The sequence below is a fragment of the Ciconia boyciana genome, chromosome 2, assembly GCF_034638445.1.
Source record: "Ciconia boyciana chromosome 2, ASM3463844v1, whole genome shotgun sequence".
Lineage (NCBI taxonomy): Eukaryota > Metazoa > Chordata > Aves > Ciconiiformes > Ciconiidae > Ciconia > Ciconia boyciana.
In genome coordinates, this window is record NC_132935.1 from 69,107,514 (window position 1) to 69,124,066 (window position 16,553).

General features: G+C 37.6%; 1 protein-coding gene across 7 annotated transcripts in view; it reads left to right on the forward strand.

The window, feature by feature from the left end:
• ANKS6 (ankyrin repeat and sterile alpha motif domain containing 6) overlaps positions 1-16,215 on the forward strand; it is a 47,058-nt gene extending 30,843 nt beyond the window's left edge. For 2 of the 7 annotated variants that reach the window (XM_072852940.1, XM_072852938.1), the window contains exons 12-17: positions 2,091-2,280; positions 3,721-3,837; positions 5,790-5,857; positions 7,150-7,266; positions 8,225-8,321; positions 15,452-16,215. In XM_072852940.1, coding sequence (XP_072709041.1) covers positions 2,091-2,280; positions 3,721-3,837; positions 5,790-5,857; positions 7,150-7,266; positions 8,225-8,321; positions 15,452-15,501 — 639 coding nt within the window. In that variant the 3' untranslated portion in view covers positions 15,502-16,215. Of the gene's footprint in view, positions 1-2,090; positions 2,281-3,720; positions 3,838-5,789; positions 5,858-7,149; positions 7,267-8,224; positions 8,322-9,498; positions 9,955-11,422; positions 11,491-15,451 lie in introns of all 7 variants that reach the window. The other 5 variants (XR_012040986.1, XR_012040983.1, XR_012040984.1 and 2 more) reach the window with 5 other exon arrangements.
• Positions 16,216-16,553: the final 338 nt, after the last annotated feature.

The following is a 16,553-nucleotide window of genomic DNA, read 5'->3' on the forward strand; positions in this document are numbered from 1 at the left end:
CACTTTATTATTCTCTTCCCTCATTAAAGTCTCCTCTACTGAACAGCTATCAAATGCTTTTTCTTTCAGAAGTGGCTGGACAAATATATTTCTAATTAAACTCTCAGCAGTTCCTCTCAGCTTGTTTTCATCTTGGAAACAATTTCAGAAGAGCTGCTTGTGTGCCCCCAAAAATCTTATTTTTCTCCAGTTATATTAGTTAGCCTATTAAGAGATAATACCTGTGCCTGTGAGCTTTGGTCTGCAGATCTTGGGGCCTGTTGTTACAACAATGCTGCCACTAAGAAGTTTAACTATTATTCCCACTCACAGTGGAAGACATTAGGGGATAAAGAAGTAGTGAGGTGCAATGCACTGCAGATCACCTTCTGGGAAGGCAGTTCATACTGTTGAAAAGATTTTTAAATAAAAATGATGTCAGTATGTTGGAAAGGCAACAGTTCTTTCAGTGCTCCTTGCTTAGATGTCTAGATGAATTTCAGTCCATCCACCAACAACAAAACATGTAATCAGTGTGGATCTTGCTATAGATGTTCATGTATCACGTCTGAGGTGATTTTGGGGACATCAGTGTCTGTTGGGGGTACACAATCACATATGGATTCACACTGGCTGCAAAAGCTTAAACAGCCTTACTTTGTTGTTGTAATCAAGAACATAAATGCTGAAAATTTAATGTCTATATCCATTGTGGAAATCCTTGTGCCCTCCCGTTAGGATCATGCTGTCTAAACTTGGAAGTAGCTGATCTAAAAATGCAGCGATGTTATGCTGATCAGTTTTGCAAAAGTTATCCATGAGCGGTGGGATTGTACAAGCCTTAAAGAAAGGAAAAGAAAAACTGAATAACAACTTACAGGGCAATGTAATTTAAATAAATGCAGTCAATGCACTAGAGAGGGAAGACCATTCTGAAACACAAATGGCCGATAACAGAATACAGGGAAATTTGGGACAAAAAATTGAAATGAGTTCATCATGCTTTTCAGAAGCCTCTCAAATTTGTATCATGCTACGTTACTTCTAGTCAATTCAATGCAGGGCTAAGGACATAGTACATTCTGGCATAGGACAGAGTAATGGAAGAATGTTAACACTCAAATCAGTTTATCTTTTTAATCTGCATCTCTTTCATTAACTAGAAAAGTTCCATTTATGCCGTAGCACAGAAGCAAAATTGTAGAGAGGCAGGAACCACTGCCATTCTCCCTTCTTGCCTTGTTACCCAGCTCAACTTTTTTCTTACATTTTTCTTGTAGCAGCCTGACTGACAAAAGGTATTTTAAGTTAAACTCTGAATTCAGGAATCCAGGAGAAAATCACCTAAGACTTCTTTTTAGGTCATATAATGCAAACATTGAAATGTGTGAAGTGATACGTAGATTGAGGAATTTAGGAGATGAGGTACATTAACTTGTTTTGGAAAAGACTGATATACATATATATATATATTCTTATTCCTCATTTTAATTCATCTATGTTCCTGTTTGCCATGCCTCCAAATGTATTAAATATTTGCAAAATACTTAATAAATTTGAATCATTTGATTCCTGGTAGGTAATAACAAGTTTAAGGGTTGACTGGAAACTTTCATTCCAGTGCAGCAAGGGGTTTAAATGCACCCAAAACTTAGTTTATGCTTGCTACGTATTTCTGGTTAATCCAGCATGAAGTGCTACTTTAAATTAGCATCTGATATACTTTGAAAAGCTTTAATTGAGGCTTTATTTATTTAATTAAACCTCTGAATGAAAAAGATCTGTTTTCGGAGTCAAAATAATTTCAGCTTTTATGAAAAGAATAATTGTAGCGCTGGTGTATGGTATTGCTTTATAAGAAATCATTTTCTTGTTCAAAAATTACGGCCTTAATAAATGTATTTTTCGTGATGAATTTGAGGGGACAGACTCTCACCTGGGATAAATCAGTATTGCTCCAATTATTTCAATATGAATCAAGCAGAAGCTTCTAATTGTGACTACATGCTCTGCAGAGATGATATGCAACTTAAGTAATATTGAAGCATCATATATAGGTGAACACTTTTTTTTTTTTTTTTTAACTGAAATGATTGTATCATTAACTACAGCAAAAACTGGAGATGAACAAAAGACCTCCATCTGGGACTTCATCTACATCTAAAAGCACATCACCAACTCTCACACCTTCCCCATCACCCTCCCCGTCTCCTAAGGTTCACAACACAGAGTCCTCTCTCTCTTCTTCTCACAGACAGACCAAGAGCAATGGTTCCAGCAGTGGTACAATTACAGAAGATGGTGAGTAGGTCACTGTAATTATAGGAGATTCATTCATCAAGAGTACGAGTGTTTAAAGCTAGAACTGTACTGGATTAGTGTGTATCTGCATAAGAGTGAGAACTTTTTTCTTTCTAGAAAAAATATTTTGGTGTTTCTTACTGCGAGATTGGCATTCCTGCAGCAACTGGCTATTTCTCTCGCAAAAGCTGTGATGCTTTCCATTTAGAGGGAGATTGGTACCATCTCAAAGCTAGCAGAGAGCATGTAGGTAGGCCACTCTGACGTGGCCTCCTTCCTTCCCCCCTTTCTGGCTTAAATCCTTTTTCACCCTTTGCTGAGGGTAGAAAATGCACTTTCTCCACATTCAAAATGAATTTTTTTTTTAATAAATGCAGTGAAGCACATCACTGCAGAAATACAGTTTTCATTCATAGCAAGTCATAGCTACATGCAATTGATTTTTAAGAGCTGTATTGCATTTATTTTTTTAAATTGCAAAAATAGGCTTATTTTGACCTTATTTTTAACTTTAGGTCATAAGAAAGTATAATAATGTTACTTTTCCAATTACTTTTCCAATAAGATTGCTGCCTTTTAAGTTGAACTTTTAGGTCTAAATTACAACACTTATTTTAAAAAGTCATGTTACTACACTGGAAACAGCATACCGATTACTTTGTTTTCTTCTGTAAACAACTCAAAAAAGTGAAAAAAATAACATGACTCAGAATCTTTTAAATAAGAGATGGAAGTACCTTTTATCTGGTTTCTGCAAGAGGCACTTGTACTATTTTTGGTTTTTTGAAAGTGTCTGCATTGATTTTGTTTTGTTTTCATTTATGCTAACTCTGTCTATTGACACTGTACTTCCATTTGACACTAAAGAGAGGTGATATTTGACCCGCTTTCTGTCCTCGTGTCATGGCTTAGCTGTAACATATTGTACTGACTGCTGGAGAAAATCCTTTCACATTTTAGTTAGTGCCATTTTGTAATGATGGTTTGATAACATAAGAATTGTCAGTTTAGAAATATATAAAGGGAAGAGAACTTGCTGTCAGGGGAATTCCCCACGCTATCAGCTGTTCTAATCTCACCTCGTGAGGCTGGGCTTTGTGACTGCACCACTAGTGCCATGAAACAGTGAGTTTCCTCTGTAGCAGAAGGATGGGTTGTCAGAAGCCTAGGTAGTTCTGGGTTCATTGTGCTTGTAAGCTTCCATAGTTAAGTGGCCCTTTAATTCAAGGGCTTCTCTTACTGTGATTTGATTCAGCAGCAACAGTACAAGTCCTTGTAGGCCCAGCAGTAATCAGAAGAGTAAGCACAAAAGGCCTGCATGTTACCTTTTCTTTTTCTTTCAAGTAAACTTAAATGAATTAGAAAATTGATTTGCATTGAATATTACTGTGAAGAAACAGTAGGCGGCAGGGTTCAGAGGTGTGCATGGTTTCTTTTTAGGCAACCACTTGGTGGACCATCAACAGCTTGTCCCTATTCTGAGAACCAGTGATGTAGAGAATCATGAAAGACGAAACCATGTGAGAGTAAAAGGAGGCTCTGAAAACTTGGAGAAAGGTAATCTTACCGTACTACTACTACGGAGTAGTACCAAAGAGGTGCTAAATAGGAGTAATGTGGCAGAAGTAGTAAGAGCTCTGAGAACCTTTGCTTTCTCCAGGGATGTAGGTAAGGAGACAAGATATGAGTAGAGCAAAAGAAAGACTTAGTGAAAAAGCAAAGGAGAAACGATATGTTACGCAAGCGTTGTAAAACTGAGAGGTTTCAGGTTTTGTTCAAACTTAAAGTATAACACAGGAACTGGAAGAGGGAAAGAGGAAAAGAAAACATGAAAGGCCTACAGTTAAAGCATTGTCTCTGTGTGTGAAAAGTGTTAGATGTTATAGTTGTTTATGACAGCAAGGCTTTGGGCTCAGAGACCCTGAAAGTTTCTTCCCATATCACAACCTATAATTTAAGCACACCAGTGTGATGAAAAATGAGAAGGCTAACAAACAACTTAAAGAAAAAAAGGTTAATAATATATCTAAGGGCTTCTAATTAAACATTTATTTTCTTTCTGTAAGATGATATTTTTCATCAAACTGCATGGAGAAGTTCTTGCTCTATGTTTTTAAAGCTGGTTACTCTTTCCCATGGATTAACCTCAGTTAGGGTAGTAAAGCTTTTAGCCTGAAACCATGCCAACCTTTACAAATCATGTTAAGTATACCAATTAATTGGCCTTAAGGTAAAAAAAAACAACCACCCTAGCAGAAAATAAGACTCAACCAGAATTTTTCACTTGTTTTCTGTGGGATTTTCTATGTAAAGAAGGAGGCTGCCAGAATGGTGCATAGAAAAGTGTGTCCATCTCAAGATACTTGATGTCTTTTGAGAAGCTTAGAGAGTGAGATTCTCTTTCACGTTTCTACTGATGATGAAAGAAAAGGGACAGTCAAAAGACAAAGAAGTGAAATAAATAAAAGCAAAGTATATTTGGGAATGGAATAGTGATGTCTTTACAATGAAAGTGAGTTTATATGGGGAATATTAAATATAGTTTGGTTGTGTAATGTAATCACTCATGTTCTTTATTTTGACTTTGACTCCTTAGTTTAAAGGACCACTTTGCAACTTCTGGAGAGAAAAAAATATCGGTCACTTGTGACAGTAAAGCAATAAAAATAAACAGAATCCTTAGTTGAGAGAGGTAGTGTGTAATTAAGAGAGGTAATGGCGGGTTATTCTAAAACTGCACTTATGCTTTTTAACTGGCTAATCACATTTTAAATGTGTGGGAAGAGTCACTATCAGGTCCTCCAACTTTTAATTTCCTTAGACTTTGAGAGGAAATCCAATATCCAGTGCTCTTAGCCTTGGAAGTTAATTTATGAAACTTAAATTCTGCCCTGGTTTCATGTTAGCTGGACTTCAGCTGTGTTCAAGATGCCTGGATGTCAGGCACTTAAGGATATAAGGTTCAGATGAGTTCAGATGACTTAAGGAGATGAGGTTCAGGTTAAGGAGATGAGCTTCTTGTATCAGTGTTTTGAACGAGCAACTGGGTGGCTGCTTGCTCTACACTTTGCCTTCCTGGATCATGACATGGAAATACGCCATTTCAGTTCATTGCCTGCTTGAGGAGTTTTGCTGTCTAACCTGCATGATCTGGGTCAGCCATCTGGGGCCAAGCACCTGTGTGTTAGGCATTGAAGCACCTAAGTTGTCCTTAGTGGTTTGGTTTCTTAAGATCCTTTTAATGAGGAAGAAAGGGCAATACAACAGAAAGGTTTTATCCTAGCAAGGTAAGACTAGGTGGAATTACAGTATACAGAAATAGGTGAGAACACAATAAGGCAATATTTTAATTTCTGATGCAGAGTAAATGTGATTCAGTTTTTGTTATCATAAATCACTGTGTGGAATATATGTTTTAATATATATTTTCAGCAGTTAACAATGCAGAGATCACTAAAATCTTTCCTGATCTTTGGGGGGTTTTTTGTTTTCTTTTTCTATTATTACAGATGAGCTGACTGGCATCCTTAAAAAATTGTCACTTGAGAAATATCAGCCTATTTTTGAGGAACAAGAGGTACGTCTTTTTTTAAAGATTTATTTTTACTGTTTTAGAAAAAGTAGGGTGCGACACATACTGCATCAGAATTGTGATCCGGAATCTCAAATTTAAAGTTTTACAACCATTTCTGGTTGCATGGAGGACCTTGAAACATGGACCAAGCAGTATTCGTGACATTCTTCAGGATACTGCAAATATCGGTGCTTTTTACAGTGAATGTACAATTTTGATATAGATAAGGGCTTCAGATTCTTTTTTTCCCCTCTCTGTTTTTACACTCTGCTTTTTCTATATATGTCTGTATCCAATGTGGCTAACAGTTTATAGGACATACTGTATCAACCCTGGAATCACAGCTGGAACCTCATTTGCAGATGGAGAACAGCAGGGTGTGAGTCACCGAGATGGCTGCTTTCCCTTCTTTATCTGCTATGAGTAAGCAACAGGAGGATTAAATTGGAGAACCTAGGCATCACTGTAGATGAGGCCTGTGACAGTGACTTGCCTGAAGTATGCAATGAAAGGAAACATTGCTGAAAATAAGTAAAATTTAATCATTACAATGTTTAAGACAGTATCAGATGTGAGCAATAATTGTGTGTTTGGCCAAAGGCCGAGGGTAGTGAATGGACATACCATATATTGACATTGCTGCAGAGTTCAGGATTCAGCACCACAAACACAGATTATTTAGCTGCATCACAATACACTGGGCTTATTATTGTTCCCCTGCATGATAGGAAAGGGAGCATTTTTTAGACATGAATATGCTCTGTGTGTGAAGGTTATATCAACATGAAAAGTTTTAGATGTTTGTTGTTATCACAGCCTTATGGATGTGTTGATATAAAAAACCTGATATATGAACAGACCCTAGGTTTTCGTCAGGAGACACTGGAAAAGTATATACAGCATTCTGAAATTCCAAAAATACCTGGGAGGGGAGGGAGGGAAAGAAGAGAAGAGGGAAATCTTAGGCTTATTCAACTAGCTGCTACTGTAAGTAGAGGAATTTTTGTGGAGAGTATATATTTTTGTACTGATAGAGCTTGTCTGAAAAAAAAATTAAAAATCCTTTAATATTTTAAATATACTATCATAATTAATTGAATTATTAACAGCTGATTTAAAACCTGACAACAGAGTGGTAAAGCGGGTACCATTTGGTGCTGGTAATTCATGAAAAATTTTTGTGTGCACAATATTTAAAGTAAGTCTATACGATTAAAAAAAACACTTTTAACCTGTAATAGTGAATCTTTGCCTAGGTAAATTTGTCTTGTCTTTTTTTTTTTTTTAATATGCAGGTGGATATGGAAGCCTTCCTTACACTTACTGATGGTGATCTGAAAGAGCTGGGTATTAAAACCGATGGATCAAGGCAGCAAATTTTGGCAGCTATTTCTGAACTGAATGCAGGAAAGGTACATTTTGAAGCACTGTACTTAGTAAATTAATTCAAGGTTTGCTTATATTGTTAATTCAACATACATTTCAAAATTCAGTTGCAGATGTTAGTTAGAAAAGCCAAATTAATGTTGTCCAAACAAAATATTTAAAGTATTTGATTAGTGAAAAATATCTTTCTTTGTGGTACTCGCTGTTCTCTTTCACTAACTCTTTCCTAGTTCAGTCACTGTACAGTTCTTTTACAGAGTATTGGAAATTATATCAGAAGCTACTGGTAACATAAACATTGGCAATATTGCAGTTACTGAATATTGATTTCAGTGATACTAAAAAGAATCATCTGGCCACTATAGTCCAGCTAGAGAATATAATGTAAAAGGAAAGGTCTCCTTTGTTTTGCCTAAGAGTTTTTGATTTCTCTGTGATTAGGTAAATAGCACTTCTCTCATTCCTTACACTTTTATTGCCTTTTCATTTTATATTGACATAAACAAATTTGCTAGGAATGTCATACAGTAAGCAATGTTCTTGTCAGAGGGATTATGGAGTGGAGCACCTCTTTAATTAGGCCTGCTGACACTTTCAGCTGCTTTTTCAGTTTTTGAGGTCCATTCTCTCTCTGGTACTGGAAGCTCAGATAAGCAAAACATAAAGATAATTTCCCCAAGTTAAGATCAGCAGCAGCAAGTGATGAGACTAAAAATTAGGGGAGGTGGATGATGCTCCATACTATAAAGCTATGAAGAAAATAATGAAAATGTTTCTATTGCTGTCTGGTAGTTTAAGGAAAAGATTACTACAAGGTTTTCTACATATCTGCGAGGTAAGGATTTGTTATTATTCCTAATAGTACACTATGACACTCTGGGCATAGACACACATATTTATGCATTTTTTTGTCATCTCTTAATAAATTAGTTTTTTAAACAGAAATTTAAGAATACTTTATTTGAATTTATTGTGCTTTTACAGGGACGAGAGAGACAGATTTTACAAGAAACTATACACAACTTCCACTCTTCCTTTGAGAGTAGTGTTAGTAACACACGACCTCCAGGTCATTCCCAGTGTAAGTAGCACCTGAAATTAATTGAAAAATGTATGGATACATTTAATTAATACTGCCTAGAAGACAGAATGTGACAAACAAGTCAGTTAACTGCTTTCTGGGTTAATGATTGATGTGTGTCTGTGTCTTTTGCTGAGACTGCAGAGAAGATTTCAAGGTAAAAAGGTAGAGATAGCTGTAAGATTTTTATACACACTTCATAAGATTTTTGTTATGCATTACTAAATACAGAAAATGGATGTAAGTATAGCAAACTATAGTATACAGTATACTGTATATAGTGTGTGTGTATATATATAGCAGCAGTGGGAGGTGCATTTCTGTATGATACATAATTTATTTTTTCATACTCTTTATAGGAGACAATTTTCTTTAGTGTGATCAAGTAGATTAAATACATTCAAGGTTTACAATTTAGTATACTGGCTTAGATAGTGATGTTAATTATGTATTTATGTATGTATGCATTTAGTTATTTTGTGTACGTAATATTTTTATATGATTGTCTGTAGTCTGTTTCTTTGGAATACATCTATTCCAACCACCAGTGTTAACTGCTAGCCATTGCTGGAGAAACTGCCTTTTAAAATGTACTATCTATAATCAAAATGTACAGAAAGGTGTTGCTGACCTGTAACAAATGAATACCTTTACTACAGTCACCCCTAGATACAAAAGTTGCAAATCTCTGTCCTGCCAGCCACCTGAGCCAAAGGCAGATATGCATCTGTTACTCAAGATTAAGGAATGGGGCAAAACCTATTCAAATGTGTATTTCTGGATCCATGTTTTAGAAGGAACATGAAAGCCATTGAATGGCCTCGAGAAATTCACCATGTTAAAGTGCCTCTTACTCTCCTTCAGTTGCTTATTTTGCTGCTTGCATCCACTCACAAAATCATTTCATTTGTTTAGTGGTTATGTTAAGTATTTCAGGTATTGTATGCTTTAGGAGGCCTTAATAATGAGCAAGTCCCAGTTGTTCCAATCTCAGTCAGCTGAATATCATTAGATACGTGAAAGCAGGTGCTAACTGTAGTCCTACTGCTGTCTTGGGGAAAACTGGGCATTGATGGGGTAGTTAGTCAATGTGGGCTACTTTCTGTATAGTCTGCTTGGCTGAAAGCCACTGTCAGGTGTCACTGTATACTTTGTACAGCTTACTTCCCATTCTCAGAGTAGTCAACATGTGTGGGAACTTCTGGATGTCTCTTGATAACATCCCAGACTTGAAGAGCCTCTTCTGTAGGTACTACTTGGTGAGTAGAAGCTGCTGTTTGGGATTTGATAACGTGGTGCAATGAACTGGAATTACTCAAGAACTGAAGAAGCATACAGATGTAACATGTCTCCAAGCAACTTGCTGAGCCTAACCACTGAGCTTAAAAGTGTATTGAAGGCAGCAGAAGATGGTAATGGTGGCACACAGTTGGGGAGAACATCCTTTTGCAAGAATGGAGGCAACAATTGCTCCTGCTGACCAGTTGACAAAAGGCTGCCATCAGAGATCTAGCTTTTGGGTTTTTGTGTGTGAGAGCTCCATGAAATAGATTTGGCTGTGAAACAGCAACAGAAGCACTAACAGAGAAGGAAGAGGAAGAGAACGCGTAGTTAAAAGAAGTTTCTTCACCAGGTAAGCTGCTTTTTATTGTAAAAAGTAGCAGTGGGACCCTTATGCAGTCTGGAACTTGAAGTAATTTCCAGGAATGTGTAATATTTTGGAGCATAAGAGCAGCTGTACTGAGTCAGATCCAAGGTCCATACAGCTGTGTTCAGCTTTTTCATCCGGTCTCATTTGACATTGGCGTGAAGAGCTGCTTGCTTTCATTTGCTGTGAACTTGCCATGTCCTGACTTCTTTTGCTTCATCCTACTGGATCAGAAGATACAGTCGACAATTGTTCCCTCTTCACTGCCTCCATGCCACTGATGATTTTACAGATATCTGTGATACTCTTCCTCAGTCATGTTTTTTTCCAGACGGAAGACTTATGGGCTGCTTAATCATTCCCTATACCATAGTTTTTCTGACCTCTTTTCCTTTTCTACTATATCCTTTCAGACTTGGAGATACCAGCCTAGCATACAATATTCAAGATCTAGGCATACCGCAGATTTACACACGACAGACGTTTGTTTTGTAATTGTGTTCTCCATTTTCAGTTCTCTTGCCCTTTCCTAATTATTTCTAGTACTCTGCTTTTATGGCTATAACTGAAGACGGAATTGGTATTAATTGGAACTACCTCTTATAAACCAGCTGAACTACTGAGCTTGAGCTCAGAGCTTATCATTTTGTATAACCACTCATACATCGTTTTTTCCATATGTCTTACTTCATATTACTTCATATTTATCTTCATCAAATTTTGTCTGCCATCTTATTGTTTGGGCACTGATGTCTCATGAGGTCCTTTTGCCAGTCTTCTGTTTGCCTTTCTTTTTATTTACATGGATAACTTAAAGTTTGTCACTTCACTCTATATGGCCTTTCGAAATCATATCTTGAATATCCTGAGTCCTCATGCAGATCCCTATGAAATGCTAGTGGTGAATCTCTACTATGGAAAAAAGAAAATCACTGTTTACTCCCACCTTCTGTCCTCTGCCTTCCTAACTGATAATTTATCCACACAAGAAATTTTCGTTTTACCCTGTGGGTTCCTTATTGTCTTAAGAGCCAGCCTTGGACCTTGTGAAATACTTTGTAATAATCCAGGCATCAAGTGGGCCTCTTTTAGCTACAAGACTGTTGGCACCTTCAAGGAATTCCAGTAGGTTGGTGAGGCAAGACTTTTCAAATCCCTTTTTGATTGCTTTCCACAAAATTTCAGATTCTTTGTTATAGTTTATGCTTATCTGTCTGGAACCACTGGCCATCTCACTGGTCTGTGTTTCCCTGGATCTCCTCTTGAACCATTAAAAAAAATTAGCATCATTTTTATCACTTCTCAGTTATGTGGCAATTTAAACAAGAACCTGTGCTCCGTACTAAGCAGTTCAGCTGCTTAATCCTCATGTTCCTCTAGAACATCTGGCTTAGCAATTTGTTATTATTTGCTTTGTGTATTTGTTTCATAACCTTTTTTACCAATACTTCAGGTTAAGATACCTTGGACTCCCACATAAAGAAGGCTTCTGAAATGGGAACCTTCCCAAGCTTTTCCATGGTGAATACATTTAGTTTTTCTGATGTGAACTTACTTCTGTAGCTCGTTACAGTCTAATCATTGATTGGCATCATGGCATCTGTAACTGGCTGCCTCCTGTGATGTGTTGAAAAGTAATATGTGAAATTTTTACTCTTTTTGCATGGTCCACAATCACTGGTTTCTCTACAGCACTTCCTAGGAGCCTGTCTGGACACTATTAGCAAGAAAGCCACTTCATTATTTGCCCTTTTAGAAAGCTAGATGTAGCTCACAGGGTAATAAAAACATCCTGCTCTTCCAGCTGTGTCAGTATCACTGTTTTCACACCTATCACTGTGATTTCCTCAATATTTTGAGTCATTTTGAAAGCTCAATACCTAAAATGGTGTGGCTGCCAGTGTAGCTCTGCTTTTATGAAGTTTCCAGCCTGTAGGGGTGTAAAGAAGATAATGAAATACAATCTGAATATATCCATAAGACTCAGAAATGAAAAAGCAGGGGAAAAGAAACTAAATCCTCACTTTCTAGAAATGTAGCTTATAATTGTGGGAGGTCTGTAGGCTGACTACCATCACCAAACCTGCAAATGTCTGCAGCTTCTACACCCTCCCCCATCCATAGCTCCAATGCCCACTTAGCTTCAGTTCCCCCCAAAATGCCCCAATCCACACTGCCCAGGCTCAGCCCTTCCCCTGCTGCCACTGGGTCAGGAGCTGTTGCTGCTGGTCAAACCTGGTATGAGATGGCAGGCAACAGAAATAGGAAAGCATCTAGATGAGTGTTTCTAGAATGGAAGAGAGAACTGCAGTGATTATCTGCATTTACACTTCTAAGGAATGCAGTAGAAAGAAAACAATGAGAGGCAGAAAAAGTAAAAGCAAGACCATCAGAAGTAGGGGATTGATAGTATAACTAATTTCGCACAACAGGCTTGTTTAGGGAAGATACTACAGTTTCTTCTCAGTTTTTTTGGCAGTTTGAAATCAATTGCTGGCTTGTATCCTCAGCTAGCTTCTGGGTGAGCACCTCCTGCTGAGGTCATTGCTCCTGAACTTGCTGTGATACTCACTACAAGAACTCGTAGAAAAGTTGTTGAGTGTTTGTTGGGTTTTGGCAGATGAGCTATTTCAGTTATAATAAAGCTCACTGTTGGGAGAAAGATTCCTTTGTACATCAGTTGCTGTGTTATCCCTGGGGCTGGAAGTGAGATGATTCTGCTTTGTGGAAAACAACAGGCTTTGACATACATTCGTTTTCTGTCAGAAAGATACTGAGACCGCTTCCTCCCCACCCCATGCCAGTGATACTAGGTTAGGCTGTGGGAGCGCCGTATTCCAGTCCTTGCCTGAACTGCGTATAAATGCCTGCCCTAACTGCAGTATAAATAATTCAGTGGTTACTGGACCCGTAAGCCATTAGGTTCAGGAGCACCATAATTCTTGTCCCTATTCTGAATAGGCAAACGGTACTTGCATGGAGAGTGTGGCCTCTGTCTCTTTTTTTTTTAATGGAAATGAATTGGTGACCTTCAGAAAATTCTGCCGAAATTAATTCATTCCAAGAGTGAATGTTTTTTTGACACTTTGGTAGTTTTCAAGGGGAAAAAAGTATGGCTTGGAAAATTGCCAATGCATGCTGATCACCCTGTCCTTGGTAAGAGAAACTACTAGGAAGATACTGCTTCTTTATAACCCAGTGAACTGTGTCAAACAAACACAGAATTAGCTTGCTGCTTCACCATTTAAATTTAGAGCAGATGACCAGCCCATGCCTCCATGAGGCAAGATGACTGCTCTGAGGAACAAAATGCTCCTCCTTTGTCTGGACTGCAGCTTCAATGAAACAGCAAGTGGCAGCATGAAGTCCAGATTTCTGAGGAAAGTGGATTTAAGAAATTTTATTGCCCCGGGAAATGTTTATGTTTGTAGTTTGAGGTGACCTTTCTGCTTACGTGATTCTGGTGAAAAAGAAAATCAGACTTTTTGAATGCCTAATTGCCAGCACTAATTGTTTAGGGGTTGGGGGTTTTTTTGGGGTGTGTCAAGATTCATGCAGTCATCAAGTACATAATTGAGGAGTTGAACAGATCTGGCAGTGGTCTGCAGGTTAATTGAAAGAAGTGACACCAAAGAACAGAGAGCTGCATCTCAACACAGACTTGCCAAATCAGAAACGAAAAGCTGAAAAAAGTTCATATGGATTCTGTGAACCTCTATGGAAAAAAAAAGGAGCAAACCAACTGAAATTATTTCCTCCAGAAGAGTAGAAATAAAATCCCATATGCTATTTATAATACATATGTAAGCAAGTGTTACATTTTAGATCTGTGATAAAAAATGGAAACAGTTCATGGAGTTCCCTTGCCCAAGCCTGGGGCTTGTAGCAGGATTTGCAATTTCTACAGAAATGACATGAAAAAAGCAAGAGAGCATCCAAAGTTTATATTCTGAAGGACTGTCGTGGTTTGACCCCAGTCGGCAACCAAGCACCACAGAGCCACAGGCTCACTCCCTCCCCTCCCCCCCGGTGGGATGGGGGAGAGAATCTGAAGAGCAAAAGTAAGAAAACTTGTGGGTTGAGATAAGAACAGTTTAATGATTGAAATAATAATAATAATAATAGTAATGAAAAGGAAAACAACAAAAAGAGGGAGGGAAACAAAACCGAGGAAAAAACAAGTGAGGCAACTACTCACAGCCTGCTGACCAATGCCCAGCCTGTCCTTGAGCAGCGATCGCTGCCCCCTGGCCAACTCCCCCCAGTTTCTATACTGAGCATGAAGTCATATGGTATGGAACGGCCCCTTGGCCAGTTGGGGTCAGCTGTCCTGGCTGTGCCCCCTCCCAGCTTCTTGTGCACCTCCTCGCTGGCAGAGCATGGGAAGCTAAAAAGTCCTTGACTAGGGTAAGCATTACTTAGCAACAACTAAAACATCAGTGTGTTATCACATTATTCTCATGCTAAATCCAAAACACAGTAGTGTACCAGCTACTAGGAGGAAAATTAACTATCCCAGCCAAAACCAGGACAAGGAAACAATCTTCTTTTTCTCCTAGGGCATTTCTTAACCTCATTATGAAAAAAAAAAACCTAACAAAGATTTGTTGGAGGTAAAACTAACTGCCAGTTAGCTTAGTTTACCTTTTAATATGAAGTTTATTGAAATGCTCAAAAGAAAAAGATGCACCTCGTCACCTGGTGTAGACATCCAGCTGCTCTCTCCCACCTAAACATAGCACTTCTCTTATAACAGGTGGGAAGAAAAGTGAACACCCCGACATCTAGCAGGGGGACTGAACAAAGGGAGGATTTTGATATCAAAAGAGTAAACTGAATATTCTCCAGGTACAACTTAAATGCAGAGTAACTGTGCCTATGATGAAAAAAGGAATATGATGCCATTCAATCTATAATTCTTTGCAGAAATTCTGGTCTTCCAGTTTCTCTTTACATAAGATATTATGTTGCATATTGATACATACTTACACATATGCATCTGCAGATACATACCTAGATATTTTAAAAGATGTGACAATAAAATGGAAGAGAGTGGGGAGTCGTTTGTATATTTAGTTTCTAATTTTAGATTCAAAGTCAAAAATATCAAATGGAAATTATCCAGAGGAGGGAGTTACAGAGATTGTAGAGTGAGAAGTAGAAATAGGAGCAAAGCCAATATAGACTTGCAAATAAAAATCATACAGGATTCAGGTAGTCACTTGCTGGAAAGGTACACATTGAGAAAAGAGAGATAGTGGGAAGGTTTGTGGCAGTAGATGACCTTTTCACACGTGACTTTGACTTTTCATACCTTCTCCATACAGGAGATGAGTAAAATGTATTACAGGGTCAAATTGTTGGAGTCTGGTATAACAATGATACTGGGAAATGTGGGTCTGTTTCCTGTTTACTCTGTCTTCTTTAAAGCTGTGAGTCTTGCTGGTTGCAGTTTTTCAGATTTATTTTTTTTCTTTTACAGCACCTGGCTGCTCTATAAAACCACAAGAAGCTGTTTCTCCTAAAAGGTAGCTACTGGAAAAAAAGGCTTTTTTTCTTATGGTGAAGTTTGGCATCTGGCTGAGTAAATCCAAGTATACAAATGAAAATTTGAAAAGTTAGTTCTAACTGCACCTGTATAGGACTTGGCAGTAATGTGCTTAAAACTCGAATCCCACAAAGAATCAAAGAAAATAATAAAGAGATTGCTTTTATAGTTCAACCTAAGTGTTGAATTGTTCAAGGCGTCAGTGGTCTGGACTTGAGAAGAGCAAAGTCAGAAGAGCAGGAAGAGTGAATGACCATATAGGATTCCTGTTTTCATTCTACTCTTGCCCATAGATGAAGAACCCACAGGAGGCCTACATGGGCATAGTCAGGAACAACGAAAGCATGGAAGAAGGCATGAAACCACCACAAATTATGAGAGCTTCTACATGGAGAAATACATAAATTGACTATGCCTATATTGACTGGATACAGATAAAGGAGTCCAAACTGAAAATGTAATGGTTTCATGAGAAGGAATATAAAGGAAAAATAATGCTGCATTCTTCATTAACCAAAATACACTTTATCTATTCAATATTAAGAGGTTAGAACAGCAGTAAAAGAAAATATGAAATACCTATTTGTAAAAATAGCACTTTATTTAAGGAAATGCATAATCTGTCACCAATATTTAAAGTGTTAAAATATTTTATATTGCTGATCGGTTGTTTTGAGAATAAAACCATTTAACTGATATTGGCTGGGTTTTTTTGAACAGTAACATGAGCAGATCCTTAAAATACATTTTTATTATTTGACTTTTGTAATAATTTTGAAAGGACTAGTTACAGTAATTATGAGTGGAAATAATTTGCTGCTTAGTAAATACAGTTTTTTGTTGAGCAATTAAAATACCAGCCATCAGAAGCTTCTGACACTACATTTATCTTTTGAAGACTCACAAATATGTAACTTTACCACTGACTGAATTCAATTTGAGTTCAGGAGTACTAATGCAGGTAAAGCCAAGAAGATCTTGGAGCTCCAATGCAGAGGACTGATCTCAAGTAATTACTTCCTTACAGAATTAAAGA